Genomic DNA, 19,318 nt, shown 5'->3' on the forward strand with positions numbered 1-19,318 from the left:
TTATCATGTAGGCATTTTACAACCTCCATGGTCTGTTAATGTAGTTGCTTGTAACGACTGTCTCATATCTAATTTTTACTTCCAGAAGAGTGGTTTATTATAGTTATTATTATTATTCAATGTAAACAAATAAATGTAGAAGGCTTTCGGGTTCGTTTTGTGTCTCCACACCCATAATCATTTTCATATTAGATCATAACATCTTGGATTATTCAAATCACAATAATCCAAAGAATTGACAATGGTAATGTGCTTAGGCGCTCCAAACCCACGTTTCAGTTTTCTGAGTAGGCTAGTGTGTAAGGTCTATTGTGTTGACGTAATGTCTCAAGCGCGCTCACGTTGTCTAGATAGAGTGAACGCATTTTAACAATTCAGGAGTCCTTTGCTTATTAGTAAATCTGGTTTCTGGCGCCATCTAAAGAACAAAAATGGAACTGCATGTGCAAGTCTTTTCCGGGAGGAATTATTTTCTCTTTGCATTTCGTTTTTCTTTTCTATCTAGATTTTGATGTTGTCAGTTAGCTAACGACCAGTCCGAATTCGACTATATTGAAGGTCACATCTTAACAAAGGACCTTTCATAACTAGAAAAACTGATTTGTTTAAATGATTTTTAATGATTTTCTTATTTTTAATGTGATTTGTTCTATAGAAAACCACAGTTTTAAGATTTGACATGTTGTCTGTATTGACAGAAAAAATAAAACTGCAAATAAAATAAAATATTCAGTAATTCAAAATAAAAATACAAATATAAACCTTTGGGGATAATTTAAATAGGCTATAGACAATTGACGAAAGACGTTTCACTAAAAAATGCATTTCGTTCAGCTATACTCAGGCGATACTCAAAACAACTGAATGTTTCCTGAGAGAATGTCGGAATGTGTTGTGAGACTGGTTTTCTGAATGTAGTCAAATGGCGCGGGTTTTCTCTCAGGTTTCATTCTGTGCGCCATTAGAAGGGGTGAAAGCTCAGGGTGGTCGTCTAGACAATGAAAGCCAAGGCCACAGACAACATCTCAAGCGTATATCTGGTTTGGCCAGTTTTTATGGAAAAATAAACAAATAAATAAATTGGATAACCGTTTCTTACCATTTTCTAAACAATGCGTTTGCTGTAGAAATGCAGCTTTTTAGCCCTGATGAAGGCTGTTCGCTGAAATGCGTCAGCACAATAAAGTTCTTTTTAAGTATGTATTCCTTGATTTCTGCTTTCCACAATAATTGCTAATTTTGTGTTTAATTAGTATTTTTGCTTTTTTAGTAAGTTGCATAACCTCACAAGACCTAAAAATTAATTACGCATAGTCTTTGTCAGATACAGAGACACATTTGTGTGCTTATTTATCATTTGTGTGCAGCTCCAAAACACGACTCGGTCCAATAACTAAAGTAACCAACACACTCCTAATTGTGAAGGATGTAGATGGTAAAGATAAATGCAAAGAAATCTGTAGCTAACAACCCTTATGTTTAATCAATATAAATCTTAAATTCAAACAGAAAAAAATGACCTAAAATGTAATTCATGTTGTATAACACATTTAATTGATTTTGTTCTATTCAAAAATAACATAGCTAAATAACCTAAATAAGTTTGGTTATGGTTATAGCTCTTTTAGCTTATATTGTCTTAAACTTGCAAAACACCACTTAAAAACATACTCTTAAAATCTGCTGATGCTGTATCAAATAGTTGTTTTTGCTTTAACATTTTTAAACAAATAATTTGAGCATTTAAATATTTTAGTCACGAATTTATTGCATTCTCAGTCCATCCCTAAATTGAAATGTAAAAAAAAAAAAAAAATGAACGGTCACTCAACTTCAAACGTAGATAACAGCAGTGCAGCAAACAATTTTACTAACACGTGAAATAAAGTCCCTTGTAGTTTGGTTTTTTGGAGGCAGCACACGTCATTTGGTGTGGTGTTTTTTTTTTTCTTTCTTTCTTGTTTTGTCCTCATTGGACTTAACAAAGAAAACAAACGCTAAATTATTGGCGCCAACAAACATTATTTATTTTATTATAATTGTTATTATTAACTACTGTGTACATTACACTGTTGTATTTAATCGTCTTATTAAAAAATGGAAGTATTTGTAATAGAAATTGTCGTCGTAGCTGCACGTATTTCAACAAATACATTTCACTTCATATCATTTGTAATCCAATTTGTGACTGAAAAAGTTGTCGATTAATTTCCAAACATGTCCAAACATGTTTAATAAAGTACAGGGTTCCAAACAAATAGCTTTAACTGTTCTGTTGTGCATGAGCGAAAAATTTGTGACAGGCTTGATCCTGCTATGTTTGGCAGAGATTTTGATGGGCTTTCTAGAATACAACAGACATAGTTTAGTCGTAGCCTACCTAAAGTCATATTCACGTGGTGAACGGACATAGTTTCACATACAAACAGTTTGGCTTTAAAAACATGATTTTTGAACAAATTAAATATTGTACTAGCTTCACAATAGTTATTCTTCTGATATATTTACGGTTATTTAAAAACGGCACGTTGTTGTGCGTGATAGTCTATATTTATTTAGGCTACTTTGTGGTGCGCGTGTGTGTGTGAGACTGTATAATATGCTATGTTGACGGGAGGTTTCGTTTTTTTTTTTTTTTTTTTTTTTTTTTTTTTACAAGTGCCTGTTTTCAACTTGTCACATAAAATTGCTCTTTGTCGTTCCTTTGTAAAGTTCCCTGATGTGAAAGCGAAGTTTGTGAAACTCCATCCGGGGCATAGAGTGGCTTGCGTGGCGTTTGTTGTTCGTTCACTTTTTCAGACTTGCGCGGTGGGCGGTAGCCCGTTCCCCGCCCCGAACTTGAAGTCGACCGCACAGACTTGTCTCCTTAGAGAGGGACTCAGGGACACAGACTCAGACTAACACTAAGGGAGGGGGGTGCAGGCCGCAATGCCAGATTAGACATAGATGTGGATGAAAAAAAAAAAAAAACCTGATTTAGATTATGTCATACCATTATATAGACTAAGTTAGGCTATTTGATGCAGTCTCTTACTTTGCTAACAGCCTACGCCTATATATTTAAAGGTGGTTGGATATAATGTTCATATGTCATTATATCCTATTATTCATAGATTGTTATTATTTTTATCCATGTTCCTAGTTATTATAATTATTCTTTTGTCTAAACTACAGAGAAACTGTTGTCTTTAGCTGCGTCTTGCGCTACCTCTTCATGGTTGAGCCGTCTTGCTCTGTTGTGTTAAAAAGAGAGTAAAAGGGCTTCGCATTATGTAAACCCTACAAATTGCATTAAAATCTCTGCTTCCCAGGTACCCATAGCAGGTTTCCGTTGTACTTGGGCCCCAAATTACTGCTGAAATCTTTCCAGCACACGGCGCGATTTTGTCTTGAGTTGACGAAGAGGCGAAGCGTCTTGTCTCGGGGCCACCAATTTTGTGTTTGTTTCATTCTGCTACCTACCGTGGAGAACCTATTACTGGTAAAGGAATTATATAATCAGAATATCTTAAAATGTCCGACAATCACACCTTGCTCAACATTATAAAAGCTTAACTAAATGAGGCTCATGTTACTCACACCCCGTGCGTTTTTGGAGGCATATGGTGCAAAGGGATTAAAGAGCAGGTCATATGGTATTTTAAAGTGTCCTAATATTGATTTGGAGTCCCCTATAACAGTTTTAAATGCATCTAAAATCATTGTCATTTTCTCACGTTTAATATTTGAATAATTTTTCAATGATTTCGAAACGATTCGTTCAAAGCAGTTCTGGGCTTAAGGTCTGTAAACTCCTCCCTTCCATAAGTCTACTTTGCTCTGATTGGTCAGCTGGCCAAATCTGTTGTGATTGGTCTTTCGTATACAATGGGTGTCGGAAACGTTGTTACCTTATCAATTCGAGCAGAGTCCAATGATGATACCGATGCAGTCGTTCAACCGGAAGCTCCACTGCAAGCACAACATGATCAGGACGTTTCTCACTATGTATGTGGTTGTGAAGACATCATGTATGTTAAAGAAAACAAAACAAACTTGCTTTTACCATGCAGGACACAGCGTATTCTTCACCTGATGTGGACACACTAACTAGCAGAAGTGTTTGTTGGTAGGTCAAAGTGTTTGTATTTCCCTGGTAGGCGGGGATTATGCAAATGTGTTACCTTGTGAGGTAAATAGGTATCAGGCAGAAGATTCGGAAATATGACGACTCCTTAAGGCGTTTGATTAACAACTTTGTACACTGTTTACATTGAAGGATAGCAACTTAAAAACTGCAAAAAATATATTTCTCGAAAACCCATATGACCTGCTCTTTAAGGGTTGTGCGATGTGGAAAAGTGAGGCCTTTACCGGCCTATTCCGGGTTTAAGACCCAAGGTCTTAAACTCTTTTATTTTCGTGCCTTTCAAAGGTCAATTAAATAGCTGCCAAGACAAAATAGCATGCACGTATTATGGCATAGGCTACACGTGAAAAATTCTGCATACAGGCCTAGTGCATATATTTTTGAATGTTTTGTTTTATAGGAAGTCTGGATTACAGAAGCCATATAGCTACACGTTTATCATTCCAGCCTTCATGTCAAAACACTAATTTTCTTCGTTTTGATGCCGTTTGATGGACCGTATTGATCTCTCGCATTCCTCGTTTAGTCACAAACACTGTGTTCTTGACTTATAAACTTCTAAGAATGGATTGTAGTATTTTGGCAAGACTTTGTATTTCTTTATTTCTTTATTTTTATTTTTTTAATTTAATTTCATAACGTCTATTTGTCCGTTTAAAATATTATAGGCTATTTAAACATCCCAGTCAACCGAACACAATCCAAATTATGTATGTTCAACAGAGTGTTTTAATCTTCACAAACTTGTATTCGCAAACGTTTTAGAAACTCATTTGTAATTCAGTCTGGACTTCGTTGTTAAGTTTGGATCTGCCATTAATTAGCTTTCACTGTCAATATACAAACAGAAAAAGTGAGCGAGGATCTGTCAATGTCTTTTCTGGATCACGTGACTATGGTCTCAGTTGGACTGGATAGAAATGGATTTCCACGTCATCTTACGTCTCAAAATTTCTGCCTCGCGGATACCCCTACAACTCGGGTAAGAGGCACGCGCACATGAGAGCTATGTTGTGGGCGTTTCGTATAGGTCTCGCTAGCCCAAGCTAGAAGCTGCGCGGGTACAATGATGGATTTTGACGAGAGAGTTTCCGTTGGCTCCAACATGTATCTGCCCAGCTGCACGTATTACGTTCCGGGGGCTGATTTCTCCACGTTGCCCTCTTTCCTATCCCAAAGTCCGTCTTCTCGTCCCGTCACCTACTCTTACTCATCTAACCTGCCTCAGGTACAGCATGTCAGGGAGGTTACATTCCGGGACTATGCTACTGATGCGTCCAGTAAATGGCCTCACCGGGGTCCACTGGCTCAGTGTTATCCGTCGGAGGACATAGTACATAGGGAGTGTTTACCAGCGGCAACGACAGTTGGTGAAATGTTCCCTAAGAATAATGCATCTGCGTATTATCACTCATCGAACTCGACCTCCGCGTCCAATTTCTACGGTAGTGTTGGAAGAAACGGGGTGCTTCCTCAAGCATTTGACCCGTTTTTTGACACCGCCTGTGGGGGCTCGGACAGTGTAGCGAACAGCAACTATGCAGCGAGGGATAAAATGCACTCCAGCAAACAGCCAACGCCAGCGCCCGCACTGGAGCAGGAGTCCGAAGGAAAGGAGCGACAGGAGACCAGTAGCCCCGAATCTTCTTCCGGAAACAACGAGGAAAAGACCAGCGGTGCAAGCAGTAAGTACGAGCTCAGCGAGACTGTCTTGCGAGAAAGTTTGCAATCTTGCGCGCTCCTGTTAAATTTTTTATATGCTGTTTTATAAGCGTATAAGGTTTATGGAGGGCCTGAGATTTCCCCAACAAAACCTAGGCTACTTATAAACAGTGAGAATCACGTGCTTGGAATTGAAATTGGCCATGAAAAGACTCAAAGCTAGCGCATTTTAACTTGAACTTTAAAATGTATTTAAGTGTCCGCAGTGATTTCACATGATTGTTTGCAACAGTTGGAGTAACAAGCGCCTAATATTTCTCTGGTAATTAATGCATGTTTCTTTCCGTTTAAAAAGTTAAAATAGGCAAAATATTTGCTAGTATAATTTTTTTATTTTTTTATTTTACAACCCTTTAGATAGAAAATCTTTAGTTTGTAGCCTAAATAAAATTGAGATTTAGTTTATTATCTGTGTATTTATTAACCTTAACAATGACAATCATATAGCCTATATATAGGATATATATATATGTATAGGTTATATCTATTATATATAGGCCTATATACTAATTTCTTTAATTTATTTTTGGATTATCTTTCATAATCTAACCCTGATGACGATTATTTGTTTATTGGTAATTTTCTCTTAGGTGGACCTAGGGTTCGCAAGAAGAGATGTCCCTATACAAAATTTCAAATCCGGGAGCTCGAGAGGGAATTCTTCTTCAGCGTGTACATTAACAAAGAGAAACGACTTCAGCTCTCACGGATGCTTAACCTCACCGATCGCCAAGTGAAAATTTGGTTCCAGAACCGGCGGATGAAGGAAAAGAAACTAAACAGGGACCGATTACAGTACTACAGTACCAACCCACTGATATAGGGCAAGGAAATAACAGATACAAATATACAACAGCTGCAGTAAGATCACACACGAGACCTTATACAGACTCTCAGTGGTTAACTTCAAGTTCGAGACAAGGCACCATTCACTACAGAGAGCATATACAGGACATTGGACTTCACAGTTTAAATACGGGTTGTTTTGTGCTCGTAATAGATAAACGTATACAATTCTGTGGCGAACATAAATGATTTAATTAAGAGCTTGTGATAAACACTGAACACGGACTAGCCTGCTCCGCGTGCAGTTGTGACGGACTAACATGCGGAGATTGAGTACAACTGGCTGAAATATTTGGGTTTAAACAAGGAAAAGCCATTCTTATGGCGTGTTCATTTGTGTGGAGGAATGGAGCAATAACACTTTCTTCGCCGTCTCTCGGGAATGTAAATGACTCATTACAAACTGTGTAGCCTATTTGTTATATTTTGATCATCCAAAATTTTCACTTGCTGCAAACTCTGAACACAGAAATGAAACAGACTGTGAGCTTGACTGAACGGAGAACATGCAATCGCGCTGAATCACATCCCCAATCATAAACATTTCCGGACTAGGAATTGGTAATCTTTAAGAAGTGGACACTTTCAGGCTTCAGAATGGAAATAACGTTTTCACGATGACCTTATTTGCCCATGTTCTACTGTGCACCGCTATGATTGTCCTGGGATTAAAAGGGTTTGGTTGATTGTAATCTAGAAAATCATCTTTATGGCATATATTTCCTAAATTAAATAATCAAAGGGGTATAACATATATTTGTAGTACATCGTATTTCTTTTCAAATATATTATGCATGAGCGTACACATGCGCATTATGTGCATTTATGAACAGCAATGTTGTTTTGTTTTTCTTTTTTTGTTTTTTAAGAACTCTTTCTGACCATGAGATGAAGCAGTTGTTACCTGACAGTTTTACCGTCACAGTGGTTACAGTATTTGCAGTTATTATCTGAATGTTTATGGCCGTGCTCGTAGTGTTCATATGACAGCAATAAACAAAGACAGAGGAAGAGTAAGAAGAAGAGAGAGAAAGAAAGTAGAAGAGAGGGGGAGAGAAAGTCTGAGCTTTATGGTTGCTTGTCGCGGAGCGACTTGGCCTGGCTGGCTCATCCTTTGAGGCGCTGAGGAATATCCGCCTAATTACGGGGACATCCTCCTTGTTGCTTCAGCAACACGACCATAAAAGCTGTCTGTGTCTGGAGCATTTGGGCAATTGCAGTGTGGTGCCATAAACCGTATGAGAACCAAGGTTATTAGCCACGATTGCAAGGGAACAGAGGCAAAGAGATTTTGAGGGTCGACTTTCAGGGGTGCTCTTTTTCTTTCTGCCTGTTGTATTAATTTCACACTAAAATGTTTCCCTTTCCTCTGTTTTTTATTTATATATATATATATATAAATATATAAATAAAAATATAAATAGTTTTTCTTATATATACATATATACATATATAGATATAGATATACAGCTGGGTTTGTCCGTATTTTACCCAGAGTGTGTAAATATGTAAATTGAGAAAAACTAAATTTTAATTTTTTATTTTAGTTTTTCTCAATTTACATACAATGATATGAATGAATGCAACTATCCCACAAGTAGGTTCAAATGCCCTCCATTGGGAGGCACTAGTGTGATCAATGTCATGGCCGTGGATCATCGATTGAACAGGAGGGACTCAAATCTTTGAAACATTGTTTTGAGGCAACATCACAACATCAAAAGCAATGCTTTTATAAATCTCTCTCTCTCTCTCTCTCTCTCTCTCTCTCTCTCACACACACACACACACACACACACACACACAGGCTATGTATAAGGTCGCTTAAGAGTCCAACTGGTTCGTTGAACGTTGAAATACCAAATTCCCTGCAGGTGTTCCGACTGAACTGCCTTAAATTCAGACAGTCACTAAAACATTCCACAATTTTAACCATTTGGAACAGAACACGTATTAAATGACCAATGTTCTTATTATATTAAATATGATAGTGTAAAATATGAGGGTATTAAAATTTCACTTTTATCACTGAATCAAAAATTTAATGGCAAATGAACTATGCTCCGTCGATTAAGAAATCCATTAAGTATAGCCTATACCATCTTTGAGCAAAATTACTGGATTTTTTTTTTTTTACAAAAATGGCCTAGCTAATTTATAGCCAGCTGTAATCAATAATTTATTGGGCTCAAAAAATGACGCACATCGTTCTTTTGAGCTTTCAGCGATGATTGAACATTAACTGGAGAACATAACTGTGACAATGCTGTCTGAACAGTTCTTTTTTCTCTCCCGTTGACAAATTGAATTATGTAATTTATAATGGTATTTGTAATTGTGATACATTATAGTGCCTTTTCGCATTAGGACTTCAGTAACAGCATGAAGAGGTGAGAGCAGGCGGACGGGTAGTATTACAGTGCGTGTGGACTATTTGTCTCTTGTGCAAAATAAATGCTTCCGCTGATAGCAATAAAATGTGAGATTTCTGTTCTTGAGTTTCTCTTACAGCGAACTCGATCTTGGGAACAAAGAAACGTGGAAAAGAAAGGGTTGAGTTTATCTGCCATTTCAACTTTGGTATGTATATATAGGCTAGGCATAGTAATTAAAACATACGGGCCTATCAAATTTTTATTTTAGATCGACAAATATTGAATAAGGAATGGTTACAAACTGTTGTGTAGAAGACTGAAATAGTAATGTCTATATGTGCATGTTAGTGTAGTCCCCAAATTAGGCCTTCATTATCAGACCTAGTCCAGTCTATTTCCCACTCAAATCTAAATTGACACATAAGATACATTTCCTTAGGTTTATTGTCTTAAACGGTTGGATTATACTATATGGCCTGCAGTAAAGATATATATAAAAATATACAAACACAACCAGTAATACTAATGAGTTTTTATATAGCTCCATCACATTTTTAAACTAAATGTTTTGATAGAGAAAATTTTAAAATAAGGGCATATGGGCATATGGGCATATGGTGGAATTCATGATTGTGTTCTCTTTTTCACGTTTAATTTTCAACTTGAATTTGAACAAGCCACTGTCAGTCTTACAGTGTGGTTTTTGCAACCTAAGAAACGTTATGTTGTCGGTGTTTTGTTTCAGCATGTGACGGTACTTTATATTGTGCGTACCAAAAATCGCAGTAGTGTTATTTTATTCCAGACATCATTCTAGAAATACGTAATATTAGTTCAAGAATTAACATTTATGTAGCTGTTAAAGTGACTCTTCCTATTTCGAGCTATATGTTTTAAATTAGACTCGAAAATGTATGCGTATCTTAATATGGCCTAGCTGTCCGGCTTTAAATGCATGCTTTAAAGCGTTGTGTAACACCGAGGGTAAAAGAAAGTTTGTGACAACCCGCAATTTCACACATGCACACGTTTTAGCTCGTGTGCACGAGGTTGAGTGCAGAATGGTGCATGGTTTGATAATCTAGTCCTCCCACATCTGGTCTACTCTGCCGTCCGAACGTTGCTGCTATACATTTAAAGACAGGTGACGCAGGCCTGCAGGGGGTGTGGCTCTATGTGTTTCTGGGTTCCTACTGGTTGAAACGTGCGCACTGAATTGAACAAGGGCACCTCATCACACCCAGCTTGTCTAACGATGTAAATGACCACCAATGAGCGTTCTCATACACTATCCCCAAAACACTTCCCGGTAATGGCGGGGGACGTGTTAGCGCAATCGGGAGTGAGTGTCTTTTAGATTCCCTAATTAATAAGCTTACTGAACCTGGCAGCTAGATCACCATCAGCAGCTGGAGTTTGGCATCTTACTTCGAAAAGCGACATTACTCGCAACCCAACAATGTAGCTGCCCAAACCACAGCTGTGCCCAGCATCGCGATGTGATTTGGAGCAGCTCGTGTCGCATTGTTAATACGTTTTGCTTCTGTCCTCAGGACATCACAGAACACGGGGCACGTTGCATTTTCGATCCACGGAAGTGCACTGAAGTAGCAGCCAGCCACATTGAGTGAGGATTATGGTTCACGGGATGCGACGGGCTTGTGCTGATCCGATGTCTTTACAATAGTATCTTGCAGGGATCCATCAGACGTCGAGCCTATAGTCACTACTGCAATGGCTACTTTTTTAGACTTCCCTATCAGAAAGTATATTCAAGCGAAAAAGATGGAGATGACATTAGTTTTATCAAAACGCCGGATGACAACGTTGAGGAAAAAGCAAAGGAAAGGCAGCAAGTTCGGGAAATATGTCAGACTTGACAGGAGGTGCTAGGTGCAATATAGCAAAGGTAAGGTAAAGGATCTGTTATAAGTCTGGTCTTTAATATACATTTGATACCATTAATTTATTACTAATACACCTTCGAAGCCATTAATGTATTCATCTGGTGCAGAAACTATAGCCTAATTTAGAATATAAATAGGCTAGCTTGTTAATAATAAAAATGAATAAAAATCCAAATTAATTAATTGAATGGAAGTAATATATTTCCAGACAGAAAAATACTCTTAAACAACATAAACATAAAATGCTATACGATAGATTGGCTCAATAAAAAGTTTAGATAACGGTGTCGATCGAGTGCGGCGATAAATAGCCTACTGTCAGTGTACATTAATTTTAAAAAGGCATATATACCAAAATATGCTATTAAAAAAAAACGAAAGTTTAAGTTTTCCTTTCCTATTCACAATCTTGATCTGATATTGTTTAGGCTACTGTTTTATTTTGAAACTAATTAGGCTGTAACAACACCCACATTTTATTATGCAGACCATAAAACCAACGCTGTCCAGGGTTTTTTTTTTTTTTTGTATATATATTTTTTGTTTTTGTTTTTGTAATTAGCGTTACTAATAGATGTACTTATAGAGATCTTGTACAGGAAACATACATTGCGTGTTCAGTAAACTGGCTAACGGAAGACTGCCGGAAGAAGCGCTGTCCTTACATCAAACAAAAAATCTTAGAGCTGGAGAAGAAGTTACTCTACAGTCTACAAGATGTACTTGACTCAGGAGCGCGAGCGCCGCCTAGAAATCAGCCGCAGTGTGCACCTGACCGACAGGCAAGTCAAAATATAGTTTTGTGCAATGGAAAAATTACCTGGGCAAAGAGAATCTTCGAAGAATTTGAGATTTATATATTTATATGTATGTGTGTGTGTGTATACACACACACACACACACACACACACACACACACACACACACCCTTGTTTTCTTTTTTTCTTCGAGATTGTTGTCTAATTTATGAGGTTTATTCCATTGTATTTTTGGGAGAACAATAATAATGCGGTAGCTATATTAACCAGAGTATGGAATGTAAATGATTTGCCATGCCTTATGTCTAGTAGGTATGTTTAGTATGTTAGCGCTGTGAAAAATAAACAGTATCGGCTAATTAAAAGTAGATTATATTGCAATTCTTTTTTTTTTTTATCGTAATGGTATATGTGCCCGCACATGCGCTTTATTTTTATACAGATTGTCCTATACCACTACTACAACATTAACTATACGTGCAAAGGTGACGACGTGAAAACAAATAGTCATATAGGCTACAGTGTATTTTGCAAAAGAAAATGGTAAACCATTAATGTTTTTGAATATCGCGGGTATCTATCTATCTATCTATCTATCTATCTATCTATCTATCTATCTATCTATCTATCTATCACAATTAAAAGTTCGTTGGCCTACAGGTCAATGAACTACGAACCCACGTGCGGCGAAACAGAAATAAATTTGCTCTGGCATCGGATAAAGAATGTGCTTGTGTGACCTATGTGTACAAATCTACACATATAATGTTGGTTTTCAAGTTGTATATTTTGCATTTGTGCTTACTTGACCTTTGTTGAGCTATGCCGTGGAAGCGTAATGTTTTAAAAATGTATTAGGCTAAGTTCTATTATTTTTTTTGAGTCAGATTTCGTTTTGCAATGAAATTTCCCATTATCTTTGGCATTAATGTATGTAAGCATAGCCTACTTCAGCGAATTAAGTGCCACAACATGTATATACAGCATAGTATTATGGCGACTTTAGTCTGCTTTTGTGGCTTTTTATTGCTGCCTACTTTATGAGGCTCGTCATTTTTCTGAGTGACTACCCTCAGTACAGACTAATAGAGGCAGGAATAAAGACGTTCGGATTTCAGGCGATGGAAAACAGCCTTTTTTGGGTACTCCGTTTCATTTAAATGGGGTTAATACAGGTAAGATGCTATTCTGACATGAATAGTCTTGGCTGTTACGAGAAATGCATGTTGTTTGATAGAAAATGCAGATTAAAGATTAGATGAAAGGTGTGCCGGCAATTTGTTTAGAAACCATTAGTTGTTTTGTCTGAAGAGTTGAACCAGACTGTCGAGTGGTTTAGGTAGTTTCATGTTGTTGGGATTGTATATTTAAACTCTGCAACACGAAACTGTCTTAATTGCCCCAGTTTCATTCGTCCGTAACATAAGATCTACTGTTTTTCACCTAGTGGACATCGAAACAATCCCAAATCCCATTTAAATTGCCAGTATAAAATGTAAAGCATTATTGTTATTTCAGAAAATGCCTTTTGAACACAAACGCCGTGAGTTGTTTGATGTTTGAATTTTTGGACTGAACGTGGACACTAATTTGTCGAACTCAGTGTAGACAGTAGGCTACTTGACAAGGCCTCGGTTATGTCCAATACACGGCGATAGAGCCTTGTCTGCTGTAAGCAACATAGACCTAGGAGGCGTGCCACTGAGCTCGAGAAATTGCGTTCCCGGCTTCCGCCTAACGCCGTGAGAAGTGGCTGAACACAAAAAGCAAGATTGGCTTTATGGTGGCACACTAGTACAGCTGAAGGAAATTTATTTGTTCCTAAAAAGCATGAATAACGCCTATGGTAAAACTCGGTTGTGTTAACAAACACCCCTGAGCAGTTTACGGCCTCAAAGGACCATGCTGTTTCCGCCGCTTTCTTCTTTTTTGAGAAGTAGCATCGTTTCCTGCTGTAAAATAGTAAAATCCTTCTGAATGCCCTTCTGGTAATCACTGATGGGCTATTAAATAGTGTGAACAAATCATATTTTCTTTGATAGCCTATTTCTGGATTTGTTGAACGAGGCTCACAATTACTGAGCTGATGTGCATTCGATTTTTTTATTTTAATTTTTTTTGTCTTTGTATGTCTGCTGAAAATAAACTTGATTAAAACATTTTAGATGGTAATTAGCCTACTCGTTTTTACTTGAGATTCCTTTATTGTATTACGTTTTTATGTTAATTTCGTTTGCTTGTGACGGTAAATTCTTTAGTAGGCTAATAGTTAACTTATTTTAACTGCTTTTTGTTTGGCAGCCATAATTAAAAAATAAACGAGAATCCACTTATGGCCAATGATTGCCGAATAAAACGTAGAACAACATTTATAATAACCCACAACAACAACAAGAAAAATTAAAGTATAATTACTTTATGCTATATTCTGCTATTATTAATAATATTAGTATTAATAAAAACTCTTTCATTGTTTAAGTGCACTTACATTTTCTGTTCCATGTCACTTTGAATGTCATAACTATTTTGACGTTGTCTTTTCGATTGAGCAGATTAATATAATTTGATAAATGTAATGTAGTAACTGGCAAATTGTATGTTTCCATATTAATCGTATTCCTTATGGATTTGGTGCTGTATTTGAGAAATATTATGTTTGGCTGCGACGTGTATTTTTCTGGAGCAGTTTTTCTGATATAAATTTCAAATAGGCTAGCTATAAAAGATTCTGGACAATCAATTCAAATAATTTGTATCTATATAAATAGTCATTTCTTTCAATCAGTCATTACAGTATATTATTAACATTCATAGTGGACATTCTGAAATAATATTATGAAGAGTATATATAAATGCATAAAGGACCAAATGTATTTAGAAACTACAGGCATTCGCTATATATATATATATATATATATATATATATATCTATATATATATATATATATATATATATATATATATATATATATATCCCAGCAGTAGCCGCTTGCTAACCCAGTGAAAATGTAGCTTCCTCTCTAAATCCAGTTCGTCGTGTACACTGTACTGTAACCATTTTATTTTAATGGGTAAATTATCTAAATAAAAACCGCTCAACTAAGAAGTAGAATATCTATTATGTGCAGTATAAATATGGCTCTTCCTACCATAGTGTATCTAATCCGTCTCGATTTCTTTGTCATTTATAGTGTCGGTTTGATTACATATACACTCTTAAAAATAAAGGTGCTTCAAAAAATTCTTCACAGCGATGCCATAGAAGAACCATTTTTGGTTCCACAAAAACCATTCAGTCAAAGAAACATCTCTTTCTTACCTTTTTATAATCTGAAGAACCTTCTTCCGCCACAAAGAACCCTTTGTGAAACAGAACGTTCTTCAGATGTTAAAGGTTCCTTATGGAACCATTTAGACAAAAATGTTCTTCTCTAAGGCATCGTGAAGCACCTTTATTTTTAAGAATGTATTTATTGGCAATGTCTTCTGTCCATGCTGTTTGTCTGTATAAAGGCTGTATAGATTTTCTAGTTTCGAATGCAGTCAATTCACATGAGACAGAACATGAAATTTTGTAAACAACATCCTTGGGATTGTGCTTTGAATCTCTGATCTAAACAAATTCAGAGAATATTTATTTTTTTCTTTAAGTGTTTACATTTTGTAGATATGCCTATTAATTTTTAATAGTAGCTCATTCCTTGGTTGTTTTGGAGAAGATTAGAACCAAAACGATCTTTTTCCCTTTTCCTTTTCAAAGAAATTCCATTGATTTTTTTTTTCTTTTTCTTTTTTTTTTATTGTTCTGTTCCAGTGGTCACGTGTGCATCCCACCCAATCAAATGGCAGTTTGCTCTCAACTTCTTAGCTGTCTAAGGCTTTGTGAGGGTGAAGTTGCCTCTCCATTTTCACAGATTGTTATTTTGTGAGCGTGTTACTGTATGTGTGTGTAAGTGTTTTTATGTGTGTGTATACATGAGAGTGCATCCCTGCCATGTCGACATCCGGAGCTCTGACAGGATATTATGTGGACTCTCTTGTTATGCCGGACAATGAGGAGAATCGCTTCTCCTCAGGTTCAGGGCTCATTCAGCACAGGCCCTCCGTTCTACCCACGGACCATACAGAGCTCGGTCCCTGCTCATTCCCGGCAAAGCAACCCGTTTATGGTGGCTCAGGTTGGGGCCACATTCCCACGCATTTCTCCAGTGGTATACCGTCAGTGTATCAGCCGCATACGCAACCTCCAGTAGCTGGGGATTACGTGCAGTCTTGGCTCTTGGACTCTGCATGTGGGCTGCCTCTCACTGAGCTACCGACGGTCCATCATCGCTATCATGCCAAACCTGATACAAACAGAACGAATGATAAAGGCACAGAGGCCATTTCACGTGCCGTACTCCCTTCTGGAGACTTCAGTAACGGAGGATGTTCTACCGACACTGAGACAGTATCTGGCCGGACTGCTGATAAAGGAGGCGATGTACAGGAGAAACCGGGCGCTGATCCAGGTAAGGCTGGCCAAATGGTGGGATATATGAATACAATGATATAAAATTTGTTAATCACTACTCATAAATTAATGTGTTTTAACCCGATTCTCATTCTAGTTAAATCCTGTAAAATTGTTCGAAATATTTACTTCGGCGTATTTACTTTAGACGTCATTGTTAGGAGGCCATATTATATGTTTGAGTAACTGATATATCCCATGGTCTGGAATTATAGGTATATATTATAGATATATAGGGTTTTGTGTTTAAATCATTCTCTGCTCGCTTATGATTTCGAAACCCTCATTCCCTTCCCTCTACCTTTCCCCAGACAACCCTGTGTCCAACTGGCTTCACGCGAGCTCGACGCGTAAAAAACGATGTCCTTATACTAAGCACCAGATCCTCGAGCTGGAGAAAGAGTTTTTATTTAACACTTACCTCACGCGCGACCGGCGGTACGAGGTCGCCCGTCAACTGAACCTCACTGAGAGACAGGTCAAAATTTGGTTCCAAAACCGCAGGATGAAGATGAAAAAATGTAACAAAGATGGAACGAAGGACGACTAAGAATTTAGCACTTCGTGTAGGTGAGGATGTGAGAGAATCCATCCTTTTCTTGAAATGATAATGTCGTGGGATTTTACATTAGGCCTCGGTCTTGTGTTATTCAAGCATTTTCTTAAAGCATGCTGGGATCCAGTAGTTATATAAGGCTATTTGGATTAGGCTATTTGTTTGTCATAAGTGGTTCCATCTTAATGAATACGGCACAAATCTGTTTTTCAGATGTAGCCTGTTTAAATACTCGCTGACGCAGTATTCTTCACAATTCTGTATTTAATTTGGACCAAATTTATTAGTAATGAATGAACATATCGGAAAAAAAGTTTATTCCTCTTCAATTGTAGTTAGTATATCAGTGTGTATTTCGGGCAGCAATTTACAGTTTTCTTATGTTCTGTAGCGTTTCCTAAATTTTCACTAGTAAAAAAAAAAAAAAAAATGGGCCCAGGTTTATGTAAAGTTAATACACTTGTGTAGATGAGATCATTTGCCCTTAGACATTATTTCCTTTTGTATGTGCCCTTAGAAATTGTTTTGTTTTGTATGGACAATTATGACATTACCACTACCTACTTAACTACCTATTTGTTTTGAATCGACCAAAATTTCCATTCCATATCAGCCGTTATGATATTGGGAGAAGTCTGCGAACTTCAGGGAACAAGTATACTGAGCTGTAGATAAAAGCACTGTAGGCAACTTTTCAAATACCTCATGGTCTGTTGACCGTCATATCGTTAGTTTACTTAGATTTTTTTGTTTACTTACATTTCTCAGATGTAAATTGTGATTTTATTTATTGAATAATAAAAGCATTTCATATTTCCAAACAAGTCTCCCTTAGATTTTGTAGTCCTTGTGATATTTTAAATAACAATTAAGCTGAGAACGATGTATTAAATTACATGTAAATATTTAATTATGTAATTTTGATAGATTTTTTTGTAGTTTCCAGGCAATTGTATTTTGCATCATGAGAAAAGTAATACATTTTTGTATAATTGTTATTTCATATTTGTATCTGTTAATTCATTGGTTTATTTTAATTAATAGATGCTATGTAAACATTTAATAAGAAATATAAGGACCGAATTTTATAATCTAGCAGCTGCTTTATATATATTACCCAGGAGGTTGGTATTTCATGGACCTGCTATCAACTCTTGAGGAATTTGTTCTGAGGCCACGCTATGCTGGGCGAGTTTGTACTCGGGGAGAACAGGCCCGTAGACCGGTCTGGAAGATGAGGTTGTTAGCTGCATGCTGCTATAAAAGACAATGACTGCTATAACCGTTTATGGTATGCAAAGCGCTGCGAGGCGAGAGAACGCAAGACAACAGAGATATCATGGGACTCGACAGCTGGGGCCAGTGAACAACGCATCATGTGTGTCTGAATCTGTGGAATTAAAAAAGCAGACCTATCGTCTTGGCCTCCATGATGAGGTTGCTCAACGTGACGTCTGTTCACATACAAACATTAAATATAAATATGAATATATTTTATATTAGGTTATATAAGGCCTACTGTATAACTTACTGGAGGCACAAGTGGTACAACGGGGGACTTTGACTTCAAAGTCTTCACCACGGAGACAAGACAATGAATTGCAGACACGGCAACAGACATTGGCATTCCATTTTCAATGGCTTTATGGCCGTCCAGACACAATTAGACCGTTTCCAGAGGCCCGAAACCCATTTGGAGAGTTTTTTTTTCTTCAGTCACCCTTCGCTTTCAGAGAGACTCGACTACGTGCACAAAAAGCCAGCGGAAATAATCTCGTTTTATTGGCCTCTGATTGCAGTTTGCCCTAGTGCACCTTTTGTGTAGGTCTATAGCTACATGGTGAAATGGAGGCGTCAGTGCAAATTCTCCAGACGTTTTAAAAATACTGATGAAAATAAAATAATGAAAACCTTGCATATTCTTACTTTCACTTGCAGAAATTATTTTGCCCAACACCTTGTCTAATCGTGGACGTCCATGCATAAATAAAACACTCTATCGTCATAGTATTTGCCTGCGTTGTTATACAGTCTGACCACTTGATGTCAGTAAAACCTTGAAAAAAGGTATTTTCAATAACTTCCATGTTCCCGCTTTCTTTAAGTCTTTATTAGATTCATTTTTATCTGATGAAATTACAAACAAAAAATCTTGTTGATGCTACCCGTTGCTTCTTTTTCTTTCATAATCAAACCATTAAGCAATAATTACAACGTAGGCCTACGTCTTAACACTGAAGCCAAATAATTTGAGTAATGTCTGGTTTATAACGGTCTCGAATTTTAATTAGTAGTCGGGAAGGATTACAATTAATAATCCCGAGTCGAGTACTAAAAAAGACTTATTCCTTATTTATAAGACATTTTCTTTTCATTTTCTTTTTTGCATTATGTAGCCTATAATAAAATATTTTATGTATTATAATTTTAAAAATGCAGTCCCATCTTACACCCTCCCTCCCCTTCTCTCTCCCCCCCCCCCCCCCCCCACACACACACATAGAACATGTCA

The 19,318-nt window shown here is 37.1% G+C and overlaps 2 protein-coding genes across 3 annotated transcripts; both read left to right on the forward strand.

Annotated features, from left to right (window-relative positions):
• The first annotated feature begins 3,941 nt into the window (after positions 1-3,941).
• On the forward strand, positions 3,942-8,030 carry LOC109046798 (homeobox protein Hox-A11a-like). Its single transcript, XM_019064597.2, has 2 exons — positions 3,942-5,814; positions 6,442-8,030. The coding sequence occupies exons 1-2, from the start codon at positions 5,196-5,198 to the stop codon at positions 6,672-6,674; spliced, it is 852 nt and encodes a 283-aa protein (XP_018920142.1). The 5' UTR covers positions 3,942-5,195; the 3' UTR covers positions 6,675-8,030.
• A 2,222-nt stretch (positions 8,031-10,252) lies between these two features.
• Positions 10,253-19,188, forward strand: LOC109112319 (homeobox protein Hox-A9a-like). 2 transcript variants are annotated; one of them, XM_042776582.1, is made up of 3 exons: positions 10,253-10,981; positions 15,552-16,248; positions 16,562-19,188. In XM_042776582.1, exons 2-3 carry the CDS (start codon positions 15,732-15,734, stop codon positions 16,798-16,800), a joined length of 756 nt encoding a protein of 251 aa, XP_042632516.1. In that variant the 5' UTR covers positions 10,253-10,981; positions 15,552-15,731; the 3' UTR covers positions 16,801-19,188. The 2 variants fall into 2 exon arrangements, with proteins under 2 accessions (XP_042632516.1, XP_042632517.1); XM_042776583.1 differs by lacking the exon at positions 10,253-10,981 and adding an exon at positions 11,025-12,912.
• Positions 19,189-19,318: the final 130 nt, after the last annotated feature.

Source organism: Cyprinus carpio, chromosome A19, assembly GCF_018340385.1.
Source record: "Cyprinus carpio isolate SPL01 chromosome A19, ASM1834038v1, whole genome shotgun sequence".
NCBI lineage: Eukaryota > Metazoa > Chordata > Actinopteri > Cypriniformes > Cyprinidae > Cyprinus > Cyprinus carpio.